General features: G+C 32.9%; 1 protein-coding gene across 12 annotated transcripts in view; it reads right to left on the bottom strand.

The window, feature by feature from the left end:
• Positions 1-551: 551 nt before the first annotated feature.
• WAC (WW domain containing adaptor with coiled-coil) overlaps positions 552-20,694 on the bottom strand; it is a 68,780-nt gene continuing 48,637 nt past the window's right edge. For 10 of the 12 annotated variants that reach the window (XM_081300080.1, XM_081300085.1, XM_081300089.1 and 7 more), the window contains 7 exons: positions 11,938-12,183; positions 10,411-10,533; positions 9,350-9,498; positions 7,451-7,569; positions 5,687-5,873; positions 4,693-4,820; positions 552-2,008 (listed from right to left, as the gene is read on the bottom strand). In XM_081300080.1, the coding sequence (XP_081156206.1) occupies positions 1,939-2,008; positions 4,693-4,820; positions 5,687-5,873; positions 7,451-7,569; positions 9,350-9,498; positions 10,411-10,533; positions 11,938-12,183 (1,022 nt within the window). In that variant the 3' untranslated portion in view covers positions 552-1,938. Of the gene's footprint in view, positions 2,009-4,196; positions 4,409-4,692; positions 4,821-5,686; positions 5,874-7,450; positions 7,570-9,349; positions 9,499-10,410; positions 10,534-11,937; positions 12,184-20,694 lie in introns of all 12 variants that reach the window. The other 2 variants (XR_014022762.1, XM_081300083.1) reach the window with 2 other exon arrangements.

Here is a 20,694-nt window from a genome sequence, read left to right as displayed (position 1 = left end):
ATCTTTTCTTACATTTAAAAGTATTAAGTTACAAGAAAAAAGAGTCAGCTTCCAGTATAAGATTTTAATTCCTCTCAGTAACACTGGAACATTTTTGTGTATTTCAGAAAACAATACTATTGCTTACATTTTACTTTTTATATTTACTGAAAATTTTGAATGTTCATTTCTATAGTATAAATGATTAAAGCACAAGAGCAATTTTGAAATTTTATATCTCAGAAAGTAATAACATTGATGTTGATGTAAAACATCAAAAATAAGCCCTTGGTGCTGGCAGTTCTGGAAGCACATATCTGTCTCGACAAAAAACCCTCTAAGATGTTAAAAATTTTGAAGTCAGGCTGGGGTTGTAGCTCAGTGGTACAGTGCTTGCCTTGCAAGCGTGAGGCACTGGGTTCGATCCTCAGCACCACATAAAAAATTATTTTAAAAAATTGAAGTCAAAAGACTTTTCTGCATACAGAAACTCTTTGTCATTTGATACAATCTGGCAGTGTCATGCTAAGGCCATGTGACTAACATTTTTAGCAAAGAAAAAAAAGCCAAGGTAAATTTATAGTAGCAATAGTTTCTTTTTTTATTTTAATATACTTTAGGAAACAATATACAAAGCTGAGCTTTCCCACCATTTCCAGATAACAGCAGGAAGCTCCAATTACACAAATTTAGCGTTTTGTGATGGCTAAGAACAGCAGTCAGCACCAGACTTGAACAGTTAGCTACAACACAAACATCCTTCAAAATGAAATGTCATAATAGCAAGACAGGTAAACCAGGGTTTAACAAAAGACAACCACTGGGGAAGTGACTTAATCATTTCTTGTTGAATTTCATATTTCATTAAATATCTTATACACAATTTGTTAATGTTTTAAACAAAACTTCCCTTAAGGAATTATATCAATTAAGTATAAATAGTCAACAAGAATAGTTCTGATAAAGAATCCCCAGGTAGTTCAAATTCTAATATGCACTGACCGAAGGAAAAGAAAAATAACAATTTGTTGTTTGTTTCAACATGTTTATTACAACAGTTACAATTCACATCTGACTAGCTTTGTTTCCTCTTTCCCCTCCCACAACCATGTTCATTGGGCCATTTCCTTATATTTGAGCAATCAATGTACTTTCAGCACACATGCCCAGCAGTACTTTTAAGTCCATTCTTACAGGGTGCAAAATGGATTTCAATAATTTATACAAACAAGTGGGTTATGCTCAATCACTGCAATTTTAAGCTACTGTACACAGGAATGAAAAGGTTATAGAAAAGTGCCATAGCAACAGTGCCTTAAGAAAGGAGAAAAAGAGGAGCCTTAAAAAAATGGATAAAATCAGATCAAGGATTTCAGAGGGAAATGGAACACATGGGAAATGAAAAACATTTCTCTGCAAAACAAATGGAGAAGCACTGCTCTTGATCAGGTGCAAGTGTGGAAACAGTTGTTTCATGATATTTTGTACACTGCCCATATGGTTCAAAATCGTATCCTTAGACACAGATCGCCTGGCGCTTGCACTGAATTTTTGAAAATGCAAGATTTCTGAATGATAAATTAACCCCCCCAATTTTTCTTTTTTAAAAAAGCTAATTTTGCAGACAGGTTTACATGTAAAAGGCTAGGTATTTAGCCACCTTAGCATTGATTAGTTTTGGATGTCTAAGCTCTGTTACACATGGCTTCCCATGGCTTCACTCTACAAAACATATTTACAACGTGAAGAATACATCTACAAGAAATCTACATTTCAAGGGTTTTACAAATCAATCTTGTATCTTTCCCCTGAATTGACTCTCACAGACCCCGTCCCCTTGTCATTTCCTTTGCCCAGCTTAACGGTCCAAAGTCTACTTAAATGCAGCTCAAAAATGTTAAGATTGGGCAACAGATTTACAGTTCCTGTACTCAAAACCATGTGCAATTATTCACATCTTCACACCATGAAGGAATTCTGATTTTTAAGCTTTTCGAGTTCCTTAATTTGTTGTCTCAAAAATAGTATCCTGAAAAATAAAAACAAATATCAGAATCTGTGTGTACATGTAGTGTTGAAGACAAACCAAACTATGGAAGCAACTTACAAAATTATAATCAACATTATACAATTCAAATTTGTATAGTTTGTATGGTTAAGACAAATTAACCATTTGATTTATATTATGCATAAGAGTATCAGGATGCCAAAATTAGAATGTTTTTTTAAATTTTCTAACAATTTCTCAATAATTATTCTGAAAATAAAGACTGATTTAAATTTTATTGTTCTATATACTGCATCATCATATTAAAAAAGGCAGTACATACTGAATGTGAAATAAACCTCTAGGTTTGAGGGCTAATCTGAGGAGCAATATTCAATGTAGATACATAGAAGTAGAGTCAAAATAATTATGAATATTCAAAATAATTATGAATTGTATATTTTAAAATAGCTAGGAGAGAGGATTTTGAACTTTTCCTATACAAAGGAAAGTTTGTGGTCAATTACCCATATCTGATCATTATATACTGTACATGTGAATGAAAATGTCACACTATGCCCCATAAACATGTATATTGGAAAAAAAAAGAAAAATGGGCTGCAGGCATAGTTCAGTGGTAGAGTGGGTACACCACAGCAAACCCCACCTCAATGTTTTGTTTTTTTTTTTTAAATGGAACCAAATCAAACTTAAAAGATAAAACAAATTTCACAAACCCCAGTTAACTAGATTCCCACAGATTTCATGAAATCTTTCTCCCATGAACTCTGTTATTTATTGCCTGTACTATGGGTGAACTAAGCATTCATACATTGGCATATCTAGCCATGTATAAATGTATAATTTTCTACAAGTCAAATAGTCTATCTAAGTAAGCCAAAATGAGGTTTTTACGTTAGAACTACATCCAGAGCAAATATTAGAGTGAAAGAATCCCAGTTAATATTCAGAAAAGTACCTCCATATATTTTAGTAACCGTAACGGATAAAAATGCCAATGTTCCAAGTTTACTATAAATCTCAATTTGATTTTTGTGGAGGGGGGGGCGTGGGTAGGAGTTATGGGGGTGTAGAGAGGGTACCAGGAATTGAACTCAGGGGCACTCAACCACTGAGCCACATCCGCAGTCCTATTTTGGATTTTATTTAGAGAGAGGGTCTCACTGAGTCACCATTGCTGAGGCTGGTTTTGAACTCACGATCCTCCTGCTCAGCCTCCAGAGCTGCGAGGATTGCAGGTGTGCACCACCACACTCAGCTTTAATTTGTATTTTTTAAATATATGTATATATATTTTTTAACAACAAGATTAACTCTTCCCTCTGATCTAGTGACTTATATAGACAGAACGTAAAGCAACTAAAAATTTGTCCTCAATTTTGTGACAATGCATCTAAAAACAAACATATTATTTAATGTGACTTACTCTACTTAAGTGAAATACCAGACTGAGTAATGGAAGATAAGAATTTATGTAGAAAAACAATTAAGATAGCAGATATACTATATTATTAAACTTGCTAGACAAAATCCTTTCTGAAATTTCCAAGGGAAATATAGATGATGCAAGGATAATATAAATAGTAATAAGAAATTTCAAATGAAATATCCTCAGCAAAAAAGTGTTAACCCCAGGGCTGGGGTTGTGACTCAAGAAGTAGAGTGCTCGCCTACCATGCGTGACACACTGGGTTCTATCCACAGTACCACATAAAAATATATTGTGTCCACCTATAATTAAAAATATTAAAAAAAAAAAAAAAACACACACAGTGCTAACCTCAAATCAAGAAGGGACACTTACAATAGCTACTGTTGACATTTCACTTTTTAAATGTAAAAGGAAAAAAAGCCTAAATTTATCATGAGTTAAGAGAAGCCAAGATGCCTTATTTATCAGGAATATAAAGTTATAGACATTTATATATAGACTATATATAGACTCAGTAAAAGATATAGAAGTACTCCCTTATCTACCATTTCTCTTTCTGTGGTTTCAGTTACTTGCAGTCCAAAAATATTAAATGGAAAATTCCAGAAACAATTGGTAAGTTTTAAACTGTGCCCTGTTCTGAGTGACATAATGATCTCTCTCATTGTCCACTCCATCCTGCCCAAGATGTGAATCATCCCTGTATTCAGTATCAACATGCTACATATGCTACTTGCCTGTTAATCACTTAGTAGTTATCCTGGTTATCAGACTGACCTTTATAGTATCACAATGCTTGTGTTCAAGTAATCCTTATTTTATTATATAATCGTCACAAGCATAAGAGTAGCAGTGCTGGCAATTCCAATATGCCAAAAAGAAGCCATAAAGTGGGGATGGGGTTGTGGTTCAGCGGTAGAGTGCTTGCCTAGCACGTGTGAGACACCAGGTTCAAGTCTTCCTTAAGTAAAAAGGTAAAAATTCTCAACCTAATAAAGAAAAAAATTGTATGCTGAGGCTGCAAAGATTTATAATAAGAGTGAATTTTTTAACTGTGAAACTATGAAGGAAAAGGCACTCATGTTAATTTTGATGTTGCACCTCAAGCTAGAAAAGTTATGGCCATGGTGTATGACACACAATTAGGATGAAAAAGGCAATAAACTATAGGATTTGGTATTATACACAATTTAAAGCATTCATTGGAGATCCTGAAATTATTGCTGTACATAGTTCTAAGAAAAATAAATATTTATTCCAGTGAAAATCTTACCTTTGCTCTCGCAAAGTTGCTTGAATTTCACATACTCGGACTAAAGATCTTAAATTTTTTAATTCAGTACAAATTTCTGACATGTGAACGCTCCCCATGTTATGAGCTTCTTCACGCAATCTTGATGCCTTTAAAGAAATAAAGATTCCATAAAATATACTATAAATATTAACATACACAAAATAAAACATCCTTATTTCCAAGAACTTTAGACCAAAATCACAGACTAATCCATTTCCTTTCAATGCACAAAAATGCTGGCAATTAAGGGGAAATGATTTTCTTTTAAAGAAACCATCTCTGATGGAAGTTACTTTGAATTCCCCTTCAGGTTTCTTACCAGAATAGCATTTCCAACCTCTGGATTGTAATAAATTGGAAGAACTCATAATTTGAGGTTCATAAAGGATACCAAGTCAACCAGAGACTGTCAACCTGTAGAAGAATCTCACTATTGTTAGTTAGGGGAGAGAAAAATGGCAGTGACTGGAATGTCCTAAAGTTTTAAATCTTTAAGCAAAAATGTTTCATTAACTTCTGTTAGTCTAGTGAGAGTCGCTCATGAAATTCATAATTCTAACAGATTCTTAAACAACCAGAGAGTCAAGTCACTGAGTGGAAAAAGGACATCAGATTGAGCCACATCAATGACCTTGGAATAACTTATTTGGCCACAAACATAGGGGCTTCAATGGCAAAAATGGGAAAACACTTATCTACACTCTAGCAAATCCTAATAAAAGCAATGAAGAAAACAAATACAAGGCACTTATTAGCACAGCATTCAACACTGAGTACCTGTTAAAGTATTTCGTGAAACCAAAGAACTCATAAACTACTCTCTACAGATCAAATATTTTAAAAATTATAGATAAAATTAGAAATGTTATCATAAATACAGCTCAAACTCAGTGGTCCAGATTGGATTTCCTACAATCAGAATGTGCTTTTTTGCCAGTGTAATAAAATATTTACTGTGAATCATGTAACATACCTGCTTCTCTGCATGATCTGCAGGCCATCCTTGAACATGTTTTATGAGATTTTCATTGAAGTGTGCTGCTAGTGTAGGTGTTAATGAACACGCAGGTCGGGCAGATGAATTCTGTGGTACAACTGCTGTATTTGATACATTACTACTAGAAGTATGATTTGGACCAGGTGATGGACTTCTCTGGCTACTGGAAGAAAAATGTTTAAAATGTAGAATGTATAATAATTAAAAGTGGTATCATAGAAACTACCTGTTAATATAGTTTATTAAATATATTTTGGCAATTCAAGTATATCATATATTCCTCAATACACTTCAGGGGAAGAAAAAAGCCTTTTTAAACACTACTGTCAAAATCAAATTGAAAGTAATTATATTTTTCAAATTCGACAGCAGAATCTGTTGATTTTGTATATCACAAACACTAATATAAATAAGAAATGGTCATATTTTATAGGTGCACATAAAAGGCATATCTGAATATTGTGTCTCTTTAGAGGGAAGGGTCTTTGTTCAACATCAGAACAAAGTTGAATCAGAGGATAGAATAATGTGAAGCAAAATAAAGGCACAATTTATCAGACAGCACTGAAAGGAACATAGTGGCAAAATAAGACACAAAAAAATTACTCTAAAATTAAGTTATCTTCTTTTAAAACTGAATGATTTGGGCCAGGGTTTGGGGATATGGTGTAAGAACCAAAAATTTAATCACCCAAATTGATTTCCTACCTGCTTCACCAGACTTGGCTCTGAATGAATTTCAGTTATTTCCAAAAACTAAATCTCCCAAAGGATGAAGAGTTTTCATCACTGAGGATATTTAAAATAACACTGCAGCCTCTAAAGACAATTTAAAAGAAGAATTTCCCAAAAATGTTCTGAGCAATGGCAACATTGCTGGAGTAAGTAGACAGCATCCAAAGGTGATTATTTTGAAGGGAACAACTCTCATTTGGATGTATAAGTTCTGAAATGCTTGTTTAGAAAACAACAATAAAAACAACAGTTGAATTATTTTGCCACCTTGTAGCATGAAATAAAAATAGGAAAAAAATCAATCAAATGAAAACCATTCATTCAACAAGTTTTATTTAAGGTTGCATTGTTATGAGCCAAGTGAAAACACAACACAGTGCTACATAATTATATGAAAGGTCAGAATTGAAGCTATCAGTAAACTCTGATATACTCCAGTGGGAAACAGTGGTCCAAGTTTTGTATTTTTGGCTTCACCAAAACACTTGAATCATGAGGTGATGCAATCAGTAAAATATTGTAAAAGCATCTGCCCTTTTGGTACAATTATTCTATATGTTTAGTTCATATAATTAAGTAGAATTTTAAAGAGCCATATTTCTTCAAAATAACCAAGATTCACTTCATGACATAAAAGATTTGTCTCTATATTTTGTTTATTTATTTATTACATATTTTGCAATATTGGGGATTGAACCCAAGGCTGCTCTATCACTGAGCTACTTTCCCAGCCCTTTTAATCTCTTATTTTGAGATAGGGTCTCATTAATTGGCCAGGCTAGCCTTAAACTTGTGATCTTCCTGACTCAGACCCCCAAGCTGCTGGAATGACAGGTATGTGCCACTGCATCCTTTTTATCTTTGCAAATTTTATAACTCATAAAATTATACTAGGTTCTCCATGGATTTTTCCAAAATTGTTTTATTATACATATAAATATTAATATAGTAGAACCTCATATTAAAGAAAACAAAAATGCAGTCTAATACACAACATCCACTTACCTTGAGCGCTGAAGACTTCGAGGAGAAACAGGTTCATGACCTGGCTGCTTGTCAGCAGTTACAGGCTGCTGTGTGGCTGATTGTGACACTGGTCCTTGCTTTACTACTGGAGTACTAACCTGAAATGTTAAAATCTGGTGAGACAGGTTTCTAACACATAGGCACATAGCACAGAAAGTAGAGAAGCTTCTACTAGCAATACAATTTTCCTATTATTTCTGTTCTCTAGTGATTAAGAAAATGGTTATCTTAATTTTTATTCCATAATATAAATACTAGTGATATTTAATAGTGTAAATTACTGAGTAGGTTCTCAAATCCAATCACACCTTTCCCTTCAAATCTAGTTAGTAATCTGAAATACTATAAAATCCGATTTTTCACAAAGAAGAATCAGAGGGCCTGTCAAATTCACAACAAAAAGATAGTCAAGTTTTGAAACAGATCTCATTTCTTCATAAAATGGTCTAAGGCCATACAGTATTACTAACACCAGCAGAAGAAACTAGTTCTCCAGGTTTCAGCAGTTTTCATTCCAATAAACTGCAATATCCCTCGATTTATTATTATGTCTGTTATCAATAAAAGTAATTATCTATGTTACATTACACAAATACTGATGCCAAGATTTCAACCACATATTGAGTATATATACCCACACCCACACACAAAGAATGAGTTATATACATATTCAACCTGAGGGGTCTTCAAAAGAGATGTTACCTTTTAGAGACAGATCAAGAAGTCCATAATTGCCAATGGGGATAAATATGCTATTTATATTCAGATGTCATAGAAAAAAACAAGGCAGTTTAAAATATAAGCCTCAAATTCAGACACAAAGGTGGACAATGTGTAAAAAAAAAAAAAAAAAAAAAAAGGCAGCTATCTGCTTATGGAATTTGAAATGCTCATTTTATAAGTGCAGAAACCCAATAATATTACTTTTGGCCACTACTGCACTTTATTTACATGCACAGCAATAGTTCTGTTTTGTTGAAATTCATAATTTTTAACCCCTCAAAATTCAGGCATTTAGTAACTACATAATAAACTAACTATAACCTGGAATTTTAAAAGTTCAACTAGACTCTAAAACATACATCAATCGCTCGCTGTGGAAGGGAATGATGGCTACCACCATCTTCAACTACTAGAAAAAATTTCAATTTCCACCTATACTTATCAGATAGAGTTTAGAAAAAAAAATTATATAAAACTCAGTATTTTACTGATAGCAAGTTTAAAGAGTAAAGAATGAGTGCAATTGCCTTTTACTTCTGAACTGCAGCCAGTCCTCATGCTGTGGTGCAAAACTTTATGGTAACATTGTGATGGTTCTGCTAGGTTCTGGTAGGAACAGAAAAAGCAGTTCTAACTGTGGTTCTAAGGCATCATCTATATAAGATTCTGCTTAGACACACACAGGCATATTGCCTAGCCAAATGTGTTCTGTATTCACAAAGCCCTAGGTTTCAAATTCTTAATCTACCACAAAACTATCCTTTTTCTGAAAATTTAATTTTACTTAGTAAATGAAATAAACACTATTTGAGTTTCAGGATGTGAAAATTAAATGTATATATGTGAAGCTCTTAGAGAAAAAGGTCACTGAAAAACATTCTCTCATCTTTTATACTTTGAAACTCTACAAATGCTTACATTCACTTAGTAAACCATCTTTATCACACTCTCCATGCCACAAATTCCAACATCAATAGAGGAAACAGAATCAGATGGTGTATATAATTAGCACAGATTCAAGCTCCCCTTTCTGTATCTACTATCAGTCACCTCTCATTCATTCCACTACCACCTCCTAGGCCTTTTTCTACAATACGGGTTCTAAAATATTATTGATTTTCCAAAAGCAAGCAGTTTCCCTCAAAGGTGACATACCTTTGGCTGTGATGAAACTGGAGGAGTACTAATCAAAGGTTTGATAGGGACTGTGTTAGTTTGAGGTGTGCTTATTCTTGGAGACACATAGGATCTTGGGGATGAAGCATCAGACGTTAAAGACATTGGAGACTGATTAGATGGCTGGGCTGGAAAAGAGTGAAAGAATAACTTTAAATAAGCCAAAACCTTTGTAGTATACATGAAGATATCAGTGTCATTCTATATAACCCATAATATAACCCATACCTCACATTTCCCCAAAGAACATTTTTCTGAAAAATTAAAAATGTGACATCTTCACTGGATGCCATGCTAACTAACTGCACTGTTAAATAGTATCATACTCAGTGCAAGGTCCACTTCCCTGAGACTGGACCAGGAAGCTCAGCCTGAACCTATTCTCACAGGGTCCCATTTCTTTTTTACTATTCTTTGTTTAGACCCAGGCATCTCACAGTTCCCTGCCTCATAAGGCTAGACAGAGCATTTCAGATGTCTTTGCATCACTATACTTCCATTCCAGTTCAGGTATTAATGTTCAGTTTATCATTTTCTGACAAAGCAATCCTTTTTGCTCTTGTTTGTCGTTCTCTATTTCAATACCATTATGATGAAGAGGTATCAAATTCAAGCAGAAATTGAGCATTTCTGCATCTCTAGACAAAAATCTAGACAAAAATCAGCGAACATCAATCTCAACCAAACTTCAACTTGTCAAATACATGCAATGTTTTACAGAAACTGAAGATATACCAAAGTTTACTTTCAGCTTTGGAGTAAAATATCATATTAGCAACTTAAATTCTGAATTAAATATAACTATGTTCCAGGTCTGATGGCAATACCTAAAATAAACATCAAAGCATGCTTCATTTAAATAAAACAATAAAATGGTATATGCCAATGTTACAAAAACTAAAAATAAAATCACCGTTTTACGGCAAAACTAAATACAAACAACCCCCTCTCAAAAAAAAAAAAAAAAAAAACTTGCCCTTAATTCCAAAACAAAAATCAAGAAACAAATTTTAGAAATATCTAAAAATATAAATGAATACCTTGAGTAGAGAGCTGAGCAGCTTGAGAAATCAGAGATGTTATGTTGAAAGCAGATGGTCCAGCAGTAAGAAACTTATGAATTATAGACTGCAGTGAAGCTTGTGTCACAGCTGCTGTAAGAACTAAAAACACATCATCCACTAAATTCAAATAAAAACAATGAGGCTTATGTGGCATTGGTAACAATTTGAAAACTCAAAGAGAACTCGGGGAAAAAAGCAAGTGTTTCAAGTTACAACTTTCAAAATACAACCTGGAGAAAATTAATAACAGGTCTAAGACTAAAATGATCTAAGAGAAAAAAAATGGATTTACACTGAAGGTAAACCAATTGTTTCTTTTACAATAAGACCCCTCAATGAGACTTTTTTAAAGCACCAAAAAAACATTCACTGAAACTTCTGTGTCAGAAGACTATCCATTTATAAGTAGAATGCTCAGTTAATTACTCAGAATTAACTGAATAAATGGTTATTTCATTAATTGCTTTTTTAAAAAAGCTGACCACTCAAACTACACATCGATATCCACCCAATAAACTTTTAACAACGAATATTAAAAAGCCAGTACTTAGGAATACCATGTATTTTTGCTGCGTAAGACATAATTGATATATTTTGTGCTATTGTTTCCTCAAACTATTTAAAGCTTTACTTTGCATTTACCTACAAAATCAAATTTCAGACAACAAAAATAAAGTTGAAGAAAGCAATAGAAAACTCATGTCTAGCCTGATATAGCTCTTTTTAGAATTAACTACTTACTATTATTAAATATATTATGTATAAATGTATAAATATAAATTGATGATTCTAATCAGAAAATTATGTAAGCTCTTAGAATGTCTAAATCTGAATGGTTTCCAAATTAAAACCACAACCACTTTTATTCAGATTTCTTCAAGTTGATTGCCTGAACACTTTACTTCAGTAGCATACTGAAAAGAAAAGGTAGAATTACCGTGCTTAACCGTAGAGGAAGGGAGGGGAAAAATTTTATTCAGTACCTCCCTCCCTTCTGAGAATCTTTTACAAGTATTTTAAGTAACAACCTGAATTTTTAATCTTCTAGTAATTAACATATTTAAGTATTTTTAAAATGCTGAGTTTTTATACAAATTTTAACAAATATTTCTTATTTTGCTTCTATACCTAACACATAAAAGAGCTCATTCTCCAGTAACGACTAGACACACAGCTGCTTTAAAAAAATATATAGAAGTGGGTTGAGGTTATAGCCCAATGGTAGAATGTTTGCCTAGCATGCCTGAGGCCCTGGGTTTGATTTCCAACACCACAAAGAGAATAAAGAAAAAAAAATCTATATAGAAGTATTACTAACTCAATTTTACTACCAGTACCTTTAAACTATGAAAGACAATAAATTTTAAACTCCAAAAAGAAGAAATTTAAATATTAGTTTCAAAAGGAAACAACAAACCACCCCTTAGTTGGGAATTTCATTGATAACATAATTTTGCACAAAGCAAACAAATATTTCTTAAATTACTGCTATCAAAAATTTACCTTCATTGATTTTGGATATGTCCACATTAGAATTATTGAGCTGCAGCGTGGCTTGCAAAGCAGGAAGCAACTGTCTAAGCAGATTTGGGTCCTGAAGTAATGGAGGTATTGGTGACTGTGGAACAGGAGAAACAGGGACTGCCGATGCAGATGTTGGAGGTGCTGATGTGGGATTCAGTCCAGAGGCAGAAGAAGTGGAAGGAGTTGTGCAAGAATGTGATACCAATTTGTCTCCTGATGTAGACTCTAAATAAAAAGATGATAAAGCTGAAAAAAATTACCTGAATTTTGGAACCTGAACAAAAATCAGAAAAACACTTCCCATTTAGTGCTCACAAGATTGCTTAGTAAATATCTGCCTGACTAGAATAATGAAATGGGGAGTTAAAGAAGCTAATAAGCCATATTCATATCTGATTTTTTAAAAGTACCATACTGTCTAAGTAATGCCATTTCAAACATGGTTATATATTAACCACACAAACAGCTTCCATTAGAAAAAAGGAACAATATTATACACCTTAATTTACATGCCCTAAAAAATATTTATGACCATATTAAGACAAGGCCTTAATACATAACAGGATGGGCACCATGGATGGTGTTCACCCTCAAAGATGGGCTAAGGATGTGATGAATGAGGAAAGACTATAGAATAATAAGTTTTAGAATAACATAGTAAATATTACCAATAAAAACGACTCTTTCAAATGCTAAAAACTAAAGCCCAGACTCAGTATTTAAATAAAAGATGCAAGAAAAAAGTATGCAAAGCTACTATTCAAATTATTAATATAAATTCAATTGTAATCAAGACCCAAATGGCATCTTTACAGCATATGATAAATTGCTAATAAAAATTCTGAAGATTCCTGAAGAAAAATGCAACACATGAGATGCCCTGTCAGATAAATTAACTTGAGACAGATCAAATTTTGTATGTATCTTTAAAACTGATAGAAGAAAACATAGAAAAGGTATCATTGACATAAGTAGATATCTAAAAATTACAAAAAGCAAGATAACTAATTCAAAATATTAGCAAGCGTTATATTTTAAAGAATTTCTATGAATTAAAAAAGGAAACTATCCAAAGGAAAAATGGAGGAAGATACAAAAAGAGATTTCACAGAAGAAATCTGAAGTCTAAAAACTCAAGAAAAGATACTTAATTTTATTCACTGATCATCAGAAAAGTGTAAAATAAAGCAAGATATCCATTTACTCTCACTGCATTGGCAAAAATTTAAGTTTGACAATACTAAATGTTGGCGAGGAGTAATGAAAATATTTACTTAACATTTCTGGTTGAAACTACACTGATACAACCATTCTGGAAAATAATTCAGTATTATCTTTAAAAGGTGAGGATAAATACACTTAATAACCCAGTAATTACCCTTAGGTGAACTGCCCCCAGTGAAACTGTGATATACACAAATCAAGGCAAATACTCAACAGCACTGTGTTTCCTTTATTTTAGCTTAAAAGTGGAAATAAACAATGTCCACCAACAAGGAAGTAAACAATTGTGATTTTTACATACCATGAGATTGTATTAATATAGTGACTTCAAAGCAGGAAAGAGTATTAGAAACATGAATCTGAAGGTAACAACATTCAAACTGAACTATCTTATAATATTGATCTAAAGACTAAATATGGGCATTTGGGAAAACACCTTTAATTTTCCATGCATATCCACTTCAAGATTTTCAAGATTATATATTTGTCATACGACTGAATTAAAAATTGCTGTTATGAAGTCACACATACATTTCAGGACAACTGCATTTCAATTTTATACTGTTATTTAATCATTGTAAATCTTCATCTTTAACTCTAGAACAAAGCATTCACTAACCTTCATGGTCCCAGAGAAGCTGGGAATTACCAGCAAGTTTACTGAATAGAAACAATTTCAGTCTGCTTACACTATTATAATTGTTCAAAGAACCAGGGGGTAGAACCTCTTTAAAGTAGGAATCTCATAGCTACTTTAAGTCCATTTCAAGGATATGTTGATTAAAACTGCAACCAACTGAGAAGGCCTAAGATTTTTTATTTTTATAATGCAAAATACTTGAGTTTGACAGACTATCATTTCCCACTTTATATTTATTAATCCAGACTAGCAAAGAAACTTCATTGAAATGATTTTGTCCCCCTTCGGAAAATCCATCAGTCGTTCTATTTTGAGGGGCAACTACAACTTCCACCCATGTGAGACAAGTGCTCTACCACTGAGCCACATCCCCAGCCTTCCTTCTGCTCTTAATGACAGGCAGAATCAAGTTGGAAAAGGAACTGTTTGGTTCTGTCAAATCCATTCAGACTTGGAAGTCTTAATAGAAGAGATTAATAGTTCTTCAATGTTGTCCTAAATTTAAGCCAATCAAAAGAAACTATAAAACAAAATACTACTACACGTCACCACAAAGAATGACAAAAACTAAACATTCTTGATATCTAATTTAAATAGCTTTATTTCTTTTGACTTTAGCAGTGTTTTGAGAGATGAGCAGCATAAAAACCAGTTGATCCTATTAGGATCCCCCATGCAAGTGACATCTCTAAAGGTCAGAATTTCTCTATTACAAAGCCTTGACTTTTAGTATTAGTTCTCAATACACTGCTTAACAGAATATAATCACTTCTAAAGCTTAAAAATATAGATACTTGAGGCTGGGGTTGTGCATCAATGGTAGAACACTTGCCTAGTATGTGTTAGGCACTGCGTAGGATTCTCAGCACCACATATAAATAAACAAATTAAAGGTCCATTGACAACTAAAATATATATGTATGTATGTATTTTTAAAAGTACAGATACTTGGGCTCCAACTTAGAAATAATGAGGGGCTGGGGATGGGGCTCAAGCAGTAGCACGCTCGCCTGGCATGCGTGCGGCCCGGGTTCGATCCTCAGCACCACATACAAAGATGTTGTGTCCGCCAAAAACTAAAAATAAATAAATATTAAAATTCTCTCTCTTAAAAAAAAAAAAGAAATAATGAGCCTGGGAGACTTACACATATGTACAAATTGTAAATGTTCTGCACCCCCTGCTGGTAACAAAAAATACAGACTGGAGAATCTTGAAGGTTCCTCATAACTTTGAGTGGAGTGAGAATAAGACCAAAGACGGAAAAGCTAAAATTGTTTTCCAGGAAGGCCTTTAATATCCCATTTTTATATTCTTCTTTTAATAGCCCTTCCCCCTTCCAAGATACAAATGCCTTTCCAAACCATGTTATAGCGTATTCATATATCTGAATATTATGCACCTCAATCTACCTATGTAACTAGAAACTAATAACTAATTTGAGTTTAATAATTACTACAAATGCTATTCTGAGTAATCTCCATTTTACAAATGTATAAGTTTTACATTTGAGGGGTTTCTCTTATGCCCCCCTCCTCTTTCTTCATAGTACCAAGCATCTTCTATTATACAATAATGTTCTACTCAAACAAGAGCTCTATCAGAAGAGAAATTTTTGTTTGATGTATCTCACAGCCTTACAGTAAAATTGGACTAGGCCTCAACTATATATATTTGTGAACAGGATGCCCAACTGTGCAATATAAGCAAAGATGCACATTCTCTCTTTACTTCTAGGACAATCTTTTGAATTGGCCTAAAAAAATGATGATGCTGGGGAGGATGAAGTCTAGGTTTCCAACAATATAATAGCTAAAGGAGTTAATAAACCATTTATTCTGTGCTATATTCACTTTCTTAGGCTTATTTTGAATACTTGAAAAACTACTATTTTCATTAACAAAGGCAAGATATTAAGAAAACCTTAACAATTACCTATTGTGCTGTTCACACAAATCTAATTTTAATTAACAGTCTTTGAAATTGTTTAAGCTAGAATCTAATTTGTTAGGCTATGAGGCTAATAAATCATGGCTACCTTAAACATTTCTTCTGTCAAAGGAATGGTATACAGTTTAAACTCTAGTACTTTGACTTAAAGATATCCAGATCTTTACCCTAAGCTATTTCAAACTTTATTCACTTCCCTACATTTCTACAACTCAGAGCTTTAACCAATTATTTAATATGAACCATAAATAAGTTCATAAAAATTTTGTTTTTAAATAGTCTCTCTGCCTTAAGATAAAACAACCTTCCTTCTCTTTATACTTAATCATAAGTAGAGAGTTATTGATTTGTATTTCCATTTCTTTTCCTGAAGGGGGAGTAACTTAACTAAAATTAAGAAAAAATTATTTCATCAGGCAACTTTTCTAACCCAACCTTCCATGTCATCTAGAGCATACACCAAAGTAAATTTTTCTGGGATAGCAAATAACTCTCTTTGATATACACTTAGGATTTTTAAAGATACTGATAATAACTGCATTTCTAATCAATTTCCTATGATGTTTTGACAGCTGCTGTAATACTGAAGAGGGATATGAATACATGTAACTCAAAACAACAACTATATCAAAGACGATCTGCTTTTCCCACTTTGTAATAGTGGTGGTACAGTTAACATGAAGTAGTTTATAAAACACAGTATACAGATATAACAGAAAAAAACCACATGGTTGCAAGATGATGATACCTATTAAAATATTACTGAGACTATTAATTTGCTTTGAATTATGTATATTTTTAATCACATATCCTTCTAATACTTCGATGCAGTTATAAACATACATGAATGTTGATGTTTTCTAAGTATGTTTTTGCAACTTGCTTTTTATTCAACTAAGAAAATCTTCATCCTACTACAAAAGCATATTTTTCAATGTTTAACAGATGTTGTTAAACTGACCTCAACACTACACTAACACACTCTCACCAACCACATTTCCCCATATCCAATTGCTGTCAACCAACCTAAAAACTGAAAAATGAACTCACAACTTCATCTTAACACTCAGTATGTACCTGCATTTTTAGTCTGATAAAATTTACATAAAATTTACCATTGTAAGTGTATGATGCAGCAGCATTAAGGACATTCATATCTCTGTGCAACTTTCATAATCATTCATCTCTAAAACTTTTTCATCTTACAAACTACTCACTGAACAACTCCTCAAACACTCCCACCAACCCCTAGGACCACAATTCTATTTTCTGTCTTTAAGAACTTACGTGGAATCATCCCATAAATTAAGTCTTACTACGTCTTACTTAATGTAATGTTCTCATGGTTCATCCTCATTCTACAGCACGTGCCAGAATTTTCATTCCTTTTGAAAGCTGATAATACTGCACTGTATGTAAATATGCACCACATTTTAGTCTTTAATCTGTTAATGAACACTGTTTTTCATGTTTGTCTACAATGAATAACTGCTAGGAACAGAAAAATCTTGAATCCTTGGCTTTCAATATTTTGTGGTGTATATATAGAAGACAAACTGTTGGATGCTGCAGGTAATTCTCTGTATGACTTTTAAAGGAACTAACTAATCCCTAGTGGCTACACCATTTTACAATCCTACCAGGAAGTGTAAGAATTCCAATTTCTTCACAACTTCAAAAGTATGATTTTTTTTAAAAGGTTACAAAGTCATCTTAATGGGTGTGAAATGTTATTTAATTGTGGTTTAGATTTGTATTTCCCTCATGACTAATGAATTGATGTTAAGCATCTCTACATGTGCTTATTGGCCATCAAAATATTGTCTCTGGAGAAATGTATTCAAGCCCTTTGTCCATTTTTTTATTGGATTTTTTGTTATTGCTAAATTGGATATTCTCAGTATCAATTCCTTATAATATATAAAATTTATAAATATTTTCTCTAATTGTATAGATTATTGGTAGTTTCCTTTAATACATAAAATGTTTTAACACTAATGAAGTCTAATATCTATTTTTTATTTCACTGCTTGAGTTTTTGGTGTCACTGACAACTTCAACATTGAAGATTTCCTCCTGTTTGTTGTTGTTGTTGTTTGTTTTGTGATGCTGGGGATTGAACCCATGGCCTTGTGCATGCAAGGCAAGAACTCCACCAACTGAGCTATATTCCCAGCCCCTGTATTTCTTTTAAAATCTTATTTTAGCCATTGAAATGTCATCTTTAGTTCATTTTTAAAATTAATTTTGTATATAAAGTCTAATGACAACTTAAAATTCCTCTTTTCTTAACAGCCTGTTCACATTCTTTGCATGGTTTTTCTATTGAACCACTGTTTTTCGCATGGCTTTGCATAGATTCTTAAGGTATCCCATCTGCTATGTATGTTGTAAATATTTTCTCCTAACATTATTTGTTTTTCAATCTTGATTATTTGTCCCAGAAATTTTAAACATCTCAGTGGTCAATATATCAACTTTTTATTTTTGGTACTGGGGACTGAACCCTTGGGTGCTTTACCACATCCCCAGCCCTTTGTATTGAGACAGGGTCTTGCCAAGTTGCTAAAGCTAGTCTTAAACTTGGGATCCTCCTGTCTCAGCTTCCCGAGTTGCTGGGATTACTAAAAACATGCACCATCACACCCAGCTAAATTTATCAACTTTTTTAGCTAAATGCATTATGGATCTTGATTTTAAAAGGTCACCCTTATTCACAAATTATTAACAATATTTCCTAGTATTCTTTTTGTCACAGCTGATTCTCCTGCTCTACTGTTTGAAATACCATTTTTAGTCACTGGACTAAACTTAATTTAAACTTATTTACTAAGACTAAATTCCTCTAATTTATGTATTCAGCTATTCAAACATTTGAGTAACTATGGTCAACCTATTTTTTCATCAATATTTAGTAACTCTAAAAACTTTCAAAAACAAAGCAATTGAGAGCTGAAGTTGGTCCACCTGGACAGTAAATAACCTTCTGTGTCAGCTATAAGACCACTGCTGTCTTAATGTATTACTAAAGTCTTAGAGTTTATTCAAATTTTACTTAGTCTGCAGATACCATAAAAACACACAGGGGAATTCTATTCCAAATGAATGTCACTGCATATTAATCCACGACTGATTTCTTCTTCCCTCTCCCAATGAGAAACAAGTATGTTAATGATCTGATCATTTAGATACACTAATTCTGAGAGCTTGACTTCACTTAGGTCTGCTTTTGTGACTACTTTGTTTATAAATTTACCTGTTATAATTCTAAATTACTAAACTTTTCTTACATTGCCATGACCAATACAGGTGCTCTTCCAACCCACAATACATTCATTAACAGTGTTAGAGTTGCTTATCCATCTGCAACAAATATTTATACAGTGCTTATTACTATGTCGAGTACTAGGAAGAGAGCGGCAGATAAGATTCTGCTCTTGTATTATTTGACACAGCAAACTTTCAAGTAACACCCTTAGACATTAATATTTAGTCATATTATTATCACTTAAGACCAACAACAACCTTATTTGAACCATCAATCTTTTAGCATAAATTATGTAATTGTGTAAATTTTGTTTTTGTTTTTCTGTAGTACTGGAGATTGAACCCAAAGTTTCAACTCATGTCAGGCAAGTGCTCTACCATGGAGCTAAACCCCCTAATCCTAAATTATTTACCTGTTAAAGAAAATCATGATGTTGACAAAGATTCAACAGGAAACTTAAATAACACTGACTTTCAATTAGAAATGCATGTAAAATCAATGGACACTTCATAAATTTAAACCAACTGAAGGACAACGAGAAAAGATCAAAACTATTATAATTTAAGACAGTTAATATTGTCTTCAATTAACATGCAGGAAAAAAAATACTTGGTAATTTCAAAGGTAATTGTGTTTCTTCCTATAAGCTTAAAGTTACTATAAATTTTAATTGTTTTAAGTTTATCAGAAATGGTGCTAAAAGCATGGAAAGAGGGTAGAAGGTGAACAAAGTAAAAAATGCAGTAAAACAGACCGTCTAACCCAAAAGAGAATATATTATTGAAAAAACTAAGTTTGTAAGTGCAATTTTAGAAAAAAAGTAGAAATCATTTGGGAAACACTGGGAGAAGTGATACAAAAACTAGCATGACATCAGAGTTCAGTCCTAAAGAAACAGCACTGAGTTCAACATGTTGTGAATGAAAAAAAACAAAACAGAACATCCAATTTAACAAGGCTCAGAACATGAAAGAACATAACATGCTCTAAGAAATACACATGTTCACAACAGATTAAATGGATGCAAGAGTGAAATGGTTAGAGATGAAGGTAGTCAGAGAATGCAACCAGTACTTACTACAATCTTATTAAATTCTGACTGCTTTTAGCTAAGATAAAATCACTACACAGAAAGTTTTTAAGCAAGGAAATGGCACAATCCAATCTAAATTTTATAACAACGCCACTTTAAGGTCAGACTAAAATGAACGAAATAAGAAGGTCATTCAATCCCAGTTTCAAAAATGCTGGTGGTAATTAATAGCAGAAAGGATATACCTAAATGAGATCTAGAAAGAGTCTTAAGATTTGTGAAAGGATGGGTAGAAGTAGTGAGAATGCTGAAGAACAAGGAAAAGTTTTGGGGAAAATGCTGTCAAGTACTAACAATCTAAATTATGGAACAAGGAGAAAATTTTGAATACTGTATTTGAGCAAATGTAACAAATACCAAGAAAGAAGTAGATAAATTACTGTGAAGTGGAACTAAAGGTACGGGTGTCAAAATGGTCACAAGGAAAAAGAAGACATTTTAAGCAAGAAAAAGGACAAAACAGGAAAAAAAAAAAAAAGTAGATGATGCCAATATAAAAAGTGCAAAGTGAAAATAATTAGGAAATTGTAGGAGAGTAGTATCAAATGAGCCATAGAGAAA

This window comes from Spermophilus citellus (genome assembly GCF_964194105.1).
Source record: "Spermophilus citellus genome assembly, chromosome: 6".
Taxonomy (NCBI): Eukaryota; Metazoa; Chordata; class Mammalia; order Rodentia; family Sciuridae; genus Spermophilus; species Spermophilus citellus.
Note: the sequence above shows the minus strand (reverse complement) of the source record. Positions and strands in the feature narration are given on the sequence as shown.